General features: G+C 43.0%; 1 protein-coding gene across 12 annotated transcripts in view; it reads left to right on the plus strand.

Moving 5' to 3' along the window:
- LOC132403864 (phosphatidylinositol 4-phosphate 3-kinase C2 domain-containing subunit beta-like) overlaps positions 1-12,819 on the plus strand; it is a 255,698-nt gene that overhangs the window by 102,992 nt on the left and 139,887 nt on the right. For all 12 annotated transcript variants that reach the window (XR_009515373.1, XR_009515375.1, XR_009515374.1 and 9 more), the window contains 3 exons: positions 445-570; positions 3,624-3,788; positions 9,009-9,084. Coding sequence is in view for 7 of the 12 variants with exons in the window: in XM_059987618.1 (XP_059843601.1) it covers positions 445-570; positions 3,624-3,788; positions 9,009-9,084 (367 nt within the window). In the remaining 5 variants the exon portion in view is untranslated. The remainder of the gene's footprint in view (positions 1-444; positions 571-3,623; positions 3,789-9,008; positions 9,085-12,819) is intronic.

Consider the following 12,819-nt stretch of genomic DNA (forward strand, 5'->3'; position numbering starts at 1 on the left):
TAATTTAACTTTTCATTTCCATCATCATTCATCAGAGTTGAAGGGTCCCAGATCTGAAATATTACATTTGTCTCTTCCTGTAGACACTGCCTGTCTTGAGTGTTTCCAGTAATTTCTGTTTTCTTATTTCCATTCTTTCTCCACAGATCCATCCTGACTTGTTAAATGTTTCCTGCATTTTCTGCTTCTGTTTCTTGCCATCATTAGTGTTCAGTCTGCTCAAAGTTAATCAAAGCATGGATATGGAAATGAGTAACATGAAATGTGCACTTATATTGTCAACGCTATTAATCTCAATGTACATTTTATTTGCTTAATGCATTTGAAGCTCCTGTGGCCTTAATATTTCTCATCATTAACTTAATTGACTTACTGCTGATGACAGCTGAACTTTGAGACATTGCCAGATCCAGACTAACGTTTTGTTTTTCCCTCCTGGTATAGCTACGAGAACTTATTTGTTTCTTGTTCCTTGAAATACGGAGGCAACAAATTGTGTCCAGTGATTAAAACAGAAGAAATTTGCATCACAAAACCTTCTCTTTTTCACTTGGCTAGATGGAACCAGAGGTGGGTAATGCATATAGGAATCACTGTGACCTTACAGGAGTCAGCCTAAACTCATTGTTGCATTCTTCTGAATCTCTTGGATTTAAACCCATTTAAAAATTAAGATATGGAGTGACAGGAGTGCAATAGATGTTCAAAATAAATAATTTACTCCCACAGTGGAAAAACCTTTGATGCTGCATTCTGACATAGAATTTGTTGAGCTTTACTCTTTGGCTTGGGTATGTTTGACAGAAAATAGTTTACAGGTCATACCTAAGTTACAGTTAAATGAACCATTTCAATGTCTTCACTTTTCTGACCCACTCCACCCTCACCCCCTCTGGACAAACAACCCTCCATTCATTTTGCACCAGTTGCTATCTAGTCATCAAACCCACAGACAAAGGCAAGGTGGGGGTCATTTTCATGGACTGACCTGTACCTTGCAGAGGCCAGGCAATAGTTCTTGGATGCCTCCTCTTATCAACCCCTGGATAATAACCCTCTTTGACAAACACCAGGCCATTACCTCCTGCACTGTCACAAATCTCATTACATCAAGAAATCTCTCCACAGCCTCTAATCTGATGGTGACTCAACCCAAATTTCCTGCTTCTATCCCTTACCCAAGATCCACAAACAGGAATGTCCCATTGTTTCTGCCTGCTCTAATCTGACCCCACCTTCTCTCCCCTTGTGAGGTCCCTTCCTACTTCACATGTTCTCCACTACTTAACAACTTTAAATTCTCCAGCTCCAAGTGCTTCATTTTCACTATGAATGTCCAAACTTTATCCACCTCCATCTCCCATTAGGAAGGTCTGAAAATTCTCTGCTTCATTCCACAATGATGATCCAACCATTTCCCCTGCACGAACTCTCTTATCCACCTTGCTGAACCTGTTCTTACCTCAAATAACTAATTTCACTCATCGCACTTTTTACAAATCAAAGGTGTGGTCATGAGCACCCACATAGACCCCAGCTATGCCTGTCTTTTGTTGGCTATGTGAAACAGTCCCTGTCCCAAACCTTCTCCCCAATTCCCTCTCCATTTCATTGATGATTTTATTAGCGCTGTTTCTTGCACCCATGCAGAACTCATCAATGTTATCACCTTTGCCACCAACTTTCACCCTGCTCTCAAATTCACGTGGACCTTTTCTGATACCTGTCCATTTTTCTAGCCTCACTGACTCCAACTCAGGAGACAAACTATCCACTGAAATTTACTTTGAACCAACCAACTCCCATAGCTACAAAGATGACTCTGCTTCCTATCCTGTCTCTCGTGTGGATGTGATTCCTTTCTCTCAACTCCTCTGACTTTCTCATTTCTGCTCCCTGATTGAGGCTTTCTCTTCCAAGATGGCCTCCTTTTTCCAGATTGCTGGCTTCCCTTCTGCTGTGTTTGATAGAGTCCTATTTCACATCTCCTCTGTATCTCATACTGCCTTCACCCAGATAGAACAGAGGTAAGTTCCCCTGCGCTTTACCTTCACCCAATGACCCACTACACCCTGCACACCATCCCTTATTTTTCTGTTAACTACAATATGATCCAATTGCCAACCATATCTTCTCCTCCCACTCCTTTTTGTCTTCCCTAGGAATTCATCTTCCCTTTCCTTTGTGAAACCCTGCTCTACTTATCACTCTCTACCCATCCTTCACTTACCTTTAGCACTTACCTTTGCCCTCACAGTAGATGTAATACTTGTCCTTATACCTCTTCTCTCACTACTATCCAGGACCTAAAGAGCTCTTCAAGGGAGACAAAGATTCACATGCATCTCCTCCATCCTTGTCTGCTTCATTCAGTGTGCTCAATGTTGCCTGCTCTACATTGGCAAGACCAAGCATAGATTCAGTAGCCATTTCACATATGTTTAGCTACGGTGCCTAAGACTTTTGCACAGTACTGTATTTATCAATCTGGAGCGGAGAGCGAGTTTGTCAATCTGTGGGAGCAAAACATGGTGGGGCAGTGAGGGTGGAGTGCTGCGGGAGTGGTGCTGGTCAGGTGGCAGAGAAGGAGTGCCGGGGTGGAGAGGTGGCATGGTGTAGGCACACCCAGCCCTGAGATACCAAAGTCAGTGATCAATACAGAATGCCTCTCTGGTACTTCCCACTCCCTCTCGTATACCTTCTCCTTTTCCCAACCATGCTTCCCTCTCCCTGCTCCCTTCCCAGTACCACACAAAAATCTTCACCACCCCGGCTATAGACTTTCGCACAGTACTGCATGTTCAGTCTGCAATGGCCATCCCAAGCATCTGGTTGCAGACCATTTCACCTCTCCTCTCCTTTCAAACACTGACCTGTCCAGGATGATGCTCAGTGCAAACTGGAAGAAAAACACCTTACTTCTGTCTGGGTGGTATAAAAACCAATGGCCTGAACACTCAGTCTTCAAATCTCAGGTATCAATCACCTGCTTTTATTTCCCCCTCTCACCACCCCCTTTCCAACTCCCTTTCTTCTGATCGTCCAGTCCTGTCATTTTTATCCTCCTTTCCACACTCTCCCCAGTCCCCCATTCACCCATCTTTGTCCACATCCCTCTCCTCCATGTACCAACGTCACACAGCTCTTCCCCAACCTCTCATCTGGTTCCACCTTTCCTTTCTCCTCTTCCAGTCTCACCTTCTTCACTTATCAGAATCCAGCACTGGTGTCCCTGTTTATCTCCCTCCAGCAGCAACTCCGGCCTTCACACTCCCCTCTTCCCATCTTGCTGTTTTCTTTCTTTTTCCTCTCTCTTTGTCTATGTTTGTCTATCATTCAGCTGCCAGAGTCTACCAACTCCATTCCCGTTCACTTGACCTAACTGCCTATCATCTTGCACCCTTTCTCATCCCCCATCCCCTCGGTGTTCTTTTTTGCCACTCTCCTTCTTCGGTCTATGGTGGCCATCTTGCCTCTCTGCTCTCAGCCCTATTGGGGGACTTCAGCCCAAACCATCAACGATTCTTTCCTCCTATGATGCTGCTGTATCCGTGAGGCCGATTATGTGTTGCCCAAGAATTATTTTCTGTTTTCGGTTAAACAAGGTGCTGTTTCCATTTCAGAATATGCATGCCCATCGAGATTTGGAAATTGCCCTGTGAGGCAACACTCAGTCTGGTATTGCATGGATATCGTATAGCCACTGGCAACCATTCTGACAACAGCAAGTGCTCCAAAAACGTTGAAACCTTAGCAAGAGCATCCATGGCTGTCTACAGCTCTCAGCAGTAAGTTAACAATGGCTAAGGGTGATGCATCTCTTGCCATGCACTGTGGATTACCAATGACTGCAAGAAAACGGTTGAATATCATTATAGCCTTCCTCGTTAGTCTGAATCTTATTTCACATTGTCAGAGAGTTTTCTGCGAGGTACACTCAGATCCTTTCCCACCTCAGATCTCCTTCCCTTTCACAACTTTGTGTAATTATGCTTCTGTCAAAAATGACTATTGAATGCTGTGATTTATTTTGTGTGCTGCTCAGTAAATTGTTTCTCCATATTTAATACCATAAAGATGTTCCAGAATGAACCTCCATTTTTGCCTGAGATATTAGTCTTTGCCAAAGAAATTACTTGTACTTGATTTAATTGCTTCACAGTTAATTATTTTCACTACCACCATGTCTCAGTAATGTAATATCATTTATTGCATCGTCCATATTTAAGTAATCTCAATGTTTATATGTATGGATAGAAGCCCTATGACCCTTTAATCTCTTCCTTTCCAAGTAATTATCTGACTCTCTTTCAAATGATTTAATGTGTTTCCATCCACAATTAAAAACAGAAAATGTCCTCTTGGTTGTTCCCAGACACTGCAAGAAGTGCATCCAGCTGCAGCTTGTAACAATCCGTATGAAGGATTCTGAGCTAGAAATGGATGAACTCCAGGTCATTCAGAAGGCTAAGAGGGTGATAGATAGGACATACATAGAGGTAGTTACACCAGAGTACAGAGAACAGGAGACTGGGTGACAGTCAGGAAGGGGAAGGAGTTTAAACCGTCAGTGCAGAGTACTCCTGTGGCCATCTTCCTCACAACAGGTATATCACTTTGGATAATATTGGAGGGGTGAACAGTCACAGTGATCAGATCTCAGCTCTGTGAGTCAGAAGGGAAGTGGAGAGAAGAAGAGAGCTATGGTGATAGGGAATTTGTTAGTTAGAGAAACGGAAAGGAGATCTGTCAACGAGAACAAGATTCCTGGATGGTATGTTGCCTCCCGGGTGCTAGGCTCCAGGACATCTCAGATCGAATCCTCAGCGTTCTTAAGTGGGAAGGTGAGCAGCCAGAGGTCACGGTCCATGCAGGTACCAATGAGATAGGGAGGAAGAGTGATGAGGTTCTGCAAAGTGAGTTCAGGGAGTTAGGAGTTAAGTTAAAGGACAGGACCTCCAGGGTTGTGATCTCAGAATTTCTATCCATCCCATGTGTTAGTGAGGCCAGAAATAGGAAGGTTATGCAGTTTAACATGAGGCTCAGGAGTTGGTGTAGTAGGGAAGGTATCAGATTTTTGGATGATTGGGCATTCTTCCAGGAAAGGTGGGTCCTGTATGGAAGAGGATTTTTGCACCTGAACTGCAGGGGGACCAAAAGCCTAGCGGATTTCTAATTCTGCATGTGGAGTGGGGATTAAACTAGAGTTTCAGGGGGATGGGAACCAGAGTGCCAAAACAGATAGTGGAGAGGTTGTGAAGTCAGATGTTGCTAAACTGTCAGACAACGTCAGGAATCAAAAGACTGTACATGGTGCAGCTAATGTTCTGAGCTGTGTATATTTTTGTGTAAGAAGTATTGGGGGAAAGACGGATAAGCTCAGAGCATGGATCAACACACAGAATTATGATATTGTAGCCATTAGTGGGACTTGGTTGCAGGAGGGGCAGGACTGGCAGCTCAGTATTCTGGGGTTCTGTGGTTTTAGAGTGGAAAGGATTAAAGGGGGAGGGAGGGGCGGCATTACTAAAGGTTCAAAGGTTCATTTTTAATGTCAAAGTATGCATGTACAATACAACTCTGATATTCGTCTTCTGCAGATAGCCATGGAATAAAGAAAGACCATGGGGGTTGTTGAAAGAAAAGACATCGACCCCCTCAGTCAGAACAAAAAAGAAAAAGAAACAAAACCCCCACCTCCTCCCCCGTGCAAGAAACTAACAGATCGCCCACATGGAAAACAGTGGCCAGAACATCAAAAACCACAAACCCCCGACCCCCTCCTTCACAAAAAAACTGCAACAATAACATCAAACCCCAGAACCCCTCCTTTGCAAAAAACAACAATAACATCAAATCCCTAACCCCTTCCCTCACAAAAAAAACAGACAATAGCATTAAACCCACAACCCCCTCCCTCACAGAAAAGAACAGTGACAATAGCATCAAAACCCCCAACCACCTCTCTCACACTCAAAAAACTAACAGATCATTCAGACAGAAAAACACCTACAAGAACATCAGACCCCAAATCGCCAACTCCCTCCTCTCACAGAAAGTAACACATCACCCACCAATCAGCATCAAGAAAGAAATGTCATGGTAGTGCACAGTCTGGAGAACTCACCTAGTGAGACTGTTCGGGTGCAACTGAGGAATAAGAAAGTTATGATCCTATTAATTAGGCTATATTATAGACCACCCAACAGTCCGTGGGATTTAGGGGAACAAGTCTGTAGAGAGACTGCAGACTGTTGCAAGAAATGCTCCCTAGGTCTAGATAGAGTTGTCAAGTATGTTCAGGAAAGTTTTCTTAATCAGGACATAGAAGTTCCAACGAAAGTGTGAGCGAATCTTGATTTCCTTTTAGGGAATGAGACAAGGTAAATGACAAAAGTTTGTGTAGGGAACAGGTTGCATCTAATGATCAAAATGCCATTAGTTTCAAAACAAATCTGAAATATGCTCTGGTCTGCAGGTTGAAATTCTAAATTGGAGAAAGGCCAATTTTGATGGTATCAGAAAGGATCTGGCAAGCGTAGTTTGGGGCAGGATGTTTTCTGTCAGAGGTGTACTTGGCAAATAGGAGCCCTTCAAAGTGATATTTTGAGAGTACAAAGCATGTATGTGCCTGTCAGAATAAAAGGTAAAGACAACAGGTTTGAGAAACCTTGGTTTTCAAGAGATATTGAGTCCCTGGCCAAGAAAAAAAAAGGTGCATTGGAGGTATGGGCAGGTAGGAAGAAATCAGTTGCTTAAGTATAAGAAATGCAAGAAAACGTTTTAGAAAGAGTTCATGAAGGCAAACAAAAGGCGTGAGGTTACCCTAGCAAACAAGGTGAAGGAAATTTCCTAAGGGATTATACAGATCTGCAAGGGACAAAATTGGCCGTGTGGAAGATTAGAATTGTAATCCATGCATGGAGCCAAAGGAAATGGGGGAGATCTTAAATGGAATTTTTTGCATCTGTATTTACTTGGGAGAGAGACACAGAATCTATAGAGGTGAGGCACAAAGGTCATGGTCCATATACAGATTACAGGGGAGAAGGTGTTTGCTTTCTTGAGGCAAATTGGGGTGGATAATTCCTAGAGCCTGACAAGGTATTCCCTCAGACCTTGTGGGAGGCAAGTGCAGAAATTGCAGGGGCCTTAGCAGATATATTTAAATCATCCTTAGCGACAAGTGAGGTACCAAATGATTGGAGGATAGCTGGTGTTGTTCCACTGTTTAGCAAAGGCTCTAAATATAAACCAGGAAATTATAGGTTGGTGAGTCTGAGATCAGTAATGTGAAAGTTATCGGAAGGTATTCCAACGGACCAGATATGAGTATTTTGATGGACATGGACTGATTAAGGATAGTCGGCATGGACTTGTGTGTGGTAGGTCATGTCTAACCAATCTTATAGAGTTTTTCAAGGAAGTTACTGGGAAAGTTGATGAAGGCATGGCAGTAGAGGTTGTCTACATGGAGCTTAGCAAGGCATTTGACAAGGTCCCACATTGGAGGCTGGTCAAGAAGATTCAGTTGCTTGGCATTCCAGAAGAGTAAATTGGATTAGACATTGGTTTTGTGGGAGAAGTCAGAGAGTGGTCGTAGATGGTTGCCTCTCTGACTGGAGGCGTGCGATTAGTTATGTTCCACAGGAATCAGTGTTGCCTTCTTTATTGTTTGTCATCTATATCAATGATCTGGATGATAATGTGGTTAACTGGATCAAGAATATTGTGGATAAAACCAAGACTGGAGGTTTAGTGGACAGTGAGGAAGACTATCTGAGCTTGCACTGGGATCTGGACCAGCTGGAAAAATGGGCTGAGAAATGGCAGATGGAATTTAATGCAGAAAAGTGTGAGGTGTTGCACATCAGTAGGACCGACCATGGTAGGACATACACAGTGGTTGGTAGGGCACTGAGGAGCGTGGTGGAACAAAGAGTTCTGGGAATCAAGGTCCATGATTCATGTGAAAGTGAAAGCACAGGTAGACAGGGTCATAAAGAAAGCTTTTGGCATATTGGCCTTAATAAGCCAAAGTTTTGAGTACAGGAGATGGAATGTTATGTTGAAGTTGTATAAGACATTGATGAAGCCCAATTTGGAGCATTGTGTGCAGTTTTGGTCACCTACCTACAGGAAAGATGTAAATAAGGTTGAAAAAGTACAGAGAAATTTTACAAGATGTTGCCTGGAGGACCCAAAATACAAGAGAAGGTTGAATAGGTTAGGAATTTATTCCTTGAACATAGAAAATTGAGGGGAGATTTGATAGAGGTATACAACACTATGAGGGATATAGATAGGGTGAGTGCAAGCAGGCTTTTTCCACTGAGGTTGGGTGAGACTACAACTGGAGGTCATGGGTTAAGCGTGAAAGGTGAAAAGTTTAAGAGAAACATGAGAGGATACTCAGAAGGTCGTGAGAGTGTGGAACAAGTTGCCAGTCCAAGTGATGCATGCAAGCTCGATTGCAATGTTTATGAGAAGCTTGGATAGACACACGGACGGCAGGGGTATAGAGAGCTATGGTCCATGTGTAGGTTGATGGGACTAGACAGTTAAAAATTGTTTGGCATGGATTAGGTGAGCTAAAGGAGCCTGTTTCTGTGCTGTAGCTTTCTATGATTCTGTGACTCATTGCAATAATTTTGTTTGAAAGCCCAATTTAAGGTTGTAAATGAAATTTCTGCCAAAGAGAAGCAAATTCCCAGCCTGTGCTAGCACTGAGTCTCAACTGGGGCTTCAATGCATGAGTCAGAGTTCCAGGATTTATACGTCACATGAAACTGTTTCACATCTCTGACTCATTCTCTGGTGAGAATACACTACTGGCTTAAAGCCTTACTGAATTTGCCTCCTGCCTTCAACAGAAAGAAAATTTACAATGTGAGTCTCAGCAGCTATATTGCAAATTGCTGAGTTAAATTGCAACACACAAAGTAAAAGATGGCTCTCATACGTGTGGTGTACGTCCTGAAGATGACATATTCCTTTTTTCCAAACAGAGTATTGGTCCATAGCACGAAACTGTTGTGTCTTGTCCAACCTAACGCCAGCCATGCAGACACATTAATCTTACAGGTAAGCAGTATTGCATCAGGTATAATAAAACATCATGCTGTAACATTGCCAGATAATATAATGCAACTTGTTGCTAGGCTACTAGAGTTGAAAAGGGCCTTGTCACAATGGGATCACTGAGGCTTCCTTTGTACTCTCAGTTATGACTGCATTTCAGAGGAATGGGTAGAGCAGAAGTGCTCTTAAATGATTAAATAATAATCATGATGTATTTGAGCTGTTCCATATTTTGAATGTTGTGAAATGTCGACTGCATTGATTGATTGATGATCAGCCAAATTGCTGAGAGGCTGTTTCATTAAATACTCAGCGATGAGATAATTGAATATTGTGCTGCTATAGCAATTCATTAACATCTAGCACTGTTGAAGGCAATTGAGCAGAAGCCTATATCCAGAAGCCAAAACTGGATGCGCTTGAGTTTGGTTTTGGATCATTGAAAATTGTCAATATGTTGGCTCAGCTTATCAATCCTCCCAGGACCAATAACATAGTGGACCTCCTGACAACATCTAACTCAGTGGAAAAGGTCTGTCATCAGGAATAATTGCTAGAGTAGCAAGAGAATGGACATCTGTGACATTCTGTCCAACAATCAAGAATAAATCAACAACTCCAACAGACTGCCATGGCGACAAGTGCTTCAGATGCATAACAACCAAACCACAAAGAGTCAGATAGATATTGGCACCAAGTGAATGAGAATGAAAGCTTAGACCCCTGTGTTGCTCCATTCAGTTTTGGTACTCCTGAAGAGCTGCACAGATCATCCACACATTTCCTTCTAAAACAGGCGTCCAACCTGGGTTCCATGAACCCCTCGGTTCATGGTATCAAAAAGGTTGGGAACCCCTGTTCTAAGACACTGGTGATGTCCCATGCAATCCTGGAAGAGTTTGAATGAAAATGCAGATTATTCTGGAACGTTTTCAATATACTCCCAAATTAGCCCAATACTCTGAATATAAATGTTGGTGCAGACTCATTTTGTAAAGAACAGAAGAAAGCTGTTCAGTTCTCCAAATCTGCTAAATCATAAGCAACCTGTATCTCATTATTTCTAGAGGGGAGATGGTGGCAAGTATTCAGGGTAGTAACGTTTGGCCACTTATTGTAGGAAAACACAGCAGCGTCTCGGCTTAGCCTGGGGCTTGTAGAAGGAACGCCTTGATGCCATTTTTCCTATCAATTTTATAGCATTATAGTGGTACACTAAGAGAACAGGCCCTTTGTCCCATTGAATCATACTGACCACTAGTAATCCATCCTACATCAAAATCTTTTTATTTACCCCACATTCTATTTGAATTTCTTGTTAATCTGGTGCCTGCAGTTAATCAGTTTTTCCATTTGCATCCAACATGAAAAGCAATTAATGAAGTCCATATTATTCATTTGAATCACCTTTCCATAGAGGTGCAAAGTCATTCCCAAACTGCACACACACAGCCTCTTTATGTTATACTAACTCCTGTATATTGTCTCCTGAAATATTGGGTACAACTCAACTCACCAGGAGTATAAAATGGGTGTGAGCAGGCTGTCCTTCCATAATGAATTAAGCAGAGCCACAAACGTTTGATTCTCTATAGTTTATGTCAATTTTCCACATGGATTGAAAGTTGCTGTGGTTAGGTCATGGAGCCAGCATGGAAGCAGGTCCTTCAGCCCAACTGGTTCATGCTAACCAAGGCCCCCATCTAAGCTAATCCCATTTGCCAGCGTCTGGCCCACATCCCTCTAAACCTTTCATATCCATGTCAAAGTATACACTCAAGAGATTCTGAAGATAGTGAAAATCCAGTGCAACACATACACAAAATGCTGGCGGAACTCAGCGGGTCAGCCAGCATCCATGGAGAGGAATAAACAATCAACGTTTCACATGCCAGTCTATACTCCTCCCCCTCCCCACATCTTCTTATTCAGGCTTCTACCCCCTTCCTTTCCTGTCCTGTTGAAAGTGTGGACTACTTATTCCCCTCCATAGATGCTGCCTCACATGCTGAGTTTTTCCACTATGTCATGTGTGTTGCCTAGAACCTTTAGTTCAAAGTTTAAAGAAAAATGTATTATCAGGGTACATACATGTCACCATGTATAACCCTAAAATTCTTTTTCTGCAAGCATCCTTAGCAAATCTATTGAACAATAATTGTAAACATGAACTACAAACTGTAAACAAACTGAGCAAATGCCAGTTATAAATAAACAGCAATAAATAATGAGCATGAACTAACAATATAACAGAGTCCTTAAATGAGTATAGCTGTCCCCTTTTGTTTGAGAGCCTGATGGTTCGAGGGCAGTAACTGCGCCAAATCCACTACGTTTTGTAGGATTTTCCACGGAAAGCCATTGGTGTTCCCATACCAGGCCGTAAAGCAGCCAGTCGGCAGACTTTCCACTACACATCTGTAGAAGTTTGCCAAGGTTTTTGATGACATGCCAAATTTCTGAAGACTCCTGAGGATATAGAGGCTCTTTTGTGCTTTCCTCACATTAATATTTATATTATGGGTTCAGGACAGGTCCTCTGATATAGTGACAACCAGGAATTTAAAGTCACTGACCCGCCCCACCCCTGATCCTCCGATGATTCCTGGCTCATGGGCCTCTGGTTTTCCTCTCCTGAAGTCCACGATCAGTTCCTTGGTCTTATATGACATTGAGCGAGAAGTTGTTGTTATTTCACCACTCAGCCAAGTTTTCAATCTCCCTCCTGTATACAGCCCACAACAGTGGTGACATCAGATAACTTGTATACAGTGTTGGAACTGTACTTAGCCACACAGGCATAGGTGTAAAGCGAGTAGAGCAGGGGGCTAAGAACACATCCATGCAGTCCTCCTGTGCTGTCAGAGATTGTGGAGGTGTTTTTGCCAATCTGAACTGACTGCAGTCTACAAGTAAGAAAATCCAGGACCCAATTACACAAGAGGGTATTGAGATTACTGATTAGTTTTGAGGGGAAGATGGTGTTAAATGCCAAGCTCTAATCGATAAAAAGCATCCTGATATATGCATCTCTGCTGTCCAGATGTTCCATAGTTGTGTGAAGAGCCCACAAGATAGCATCTGCTATAGACCAGTAGGCAAATTGGAGCAGATGCAAGTCGCCATTCAGACAGAAACTGATATACTTCAACACTGGCCTCTGAAAACACTTCATCATTGTGGATATAAGTGCCACTAGGCAACAGTCATTTAGGCAGGTCACCACACTCTTCTTGGGCACTGGTATGATTGAAGGCTGCTTGAAGTAGGTGGGTACCACACACTGCCAAAGCGAGAGGTTGACGATATCCGTGAACACACCAGCCAGTTGGGCAGCACAGGTCTTCAGTACTCAGCCAGGTCCTCCATCTGGACCAGGTGCTTTCCTTGGGTTCACTCTCTCAAAGGCAGCCTACTCATCATCTTCAGATACTGAGACCAAAGGATCATTGGGAGATGGGGGATGCACGATGCTTCCTCCCTGTTCTGGTGGTCAAAGCAAACATAGAAGGCATTGAGCTCAACAGGAAGCGAAGCTCTGCTGTCCCCTATGTTGCAAGATTGAACTTTGTAGGAGGCTATGGCATTTAAAGCTTGCCACATCTGTCCAGCATCCCTCGTTGATTCCAGAATCTCCACTTCGCCTGAGAGATCATACCTGCACCTTTTGTAATATTCTTGACCTCCAGACTTGAATGCCTCTCCACTGACTCTCAGCAGTTTTTGGATTTCATTGTT

The sequence above is a fragment of the Hypanus sabinus genome, chromosome 13 (assembly GCF_030144855.1).
Source record: "Hypanus sabinus isolate sHypSab1 chromosome 13, sHypSab1.hap1, whole genome shotgun sequence".
NCBI lineage: Eukaryota > Metazoa > Chordata > Chondrichthyes > Myliobatiformes > Dasyatidae > Hypanus > Hypanus sabinus.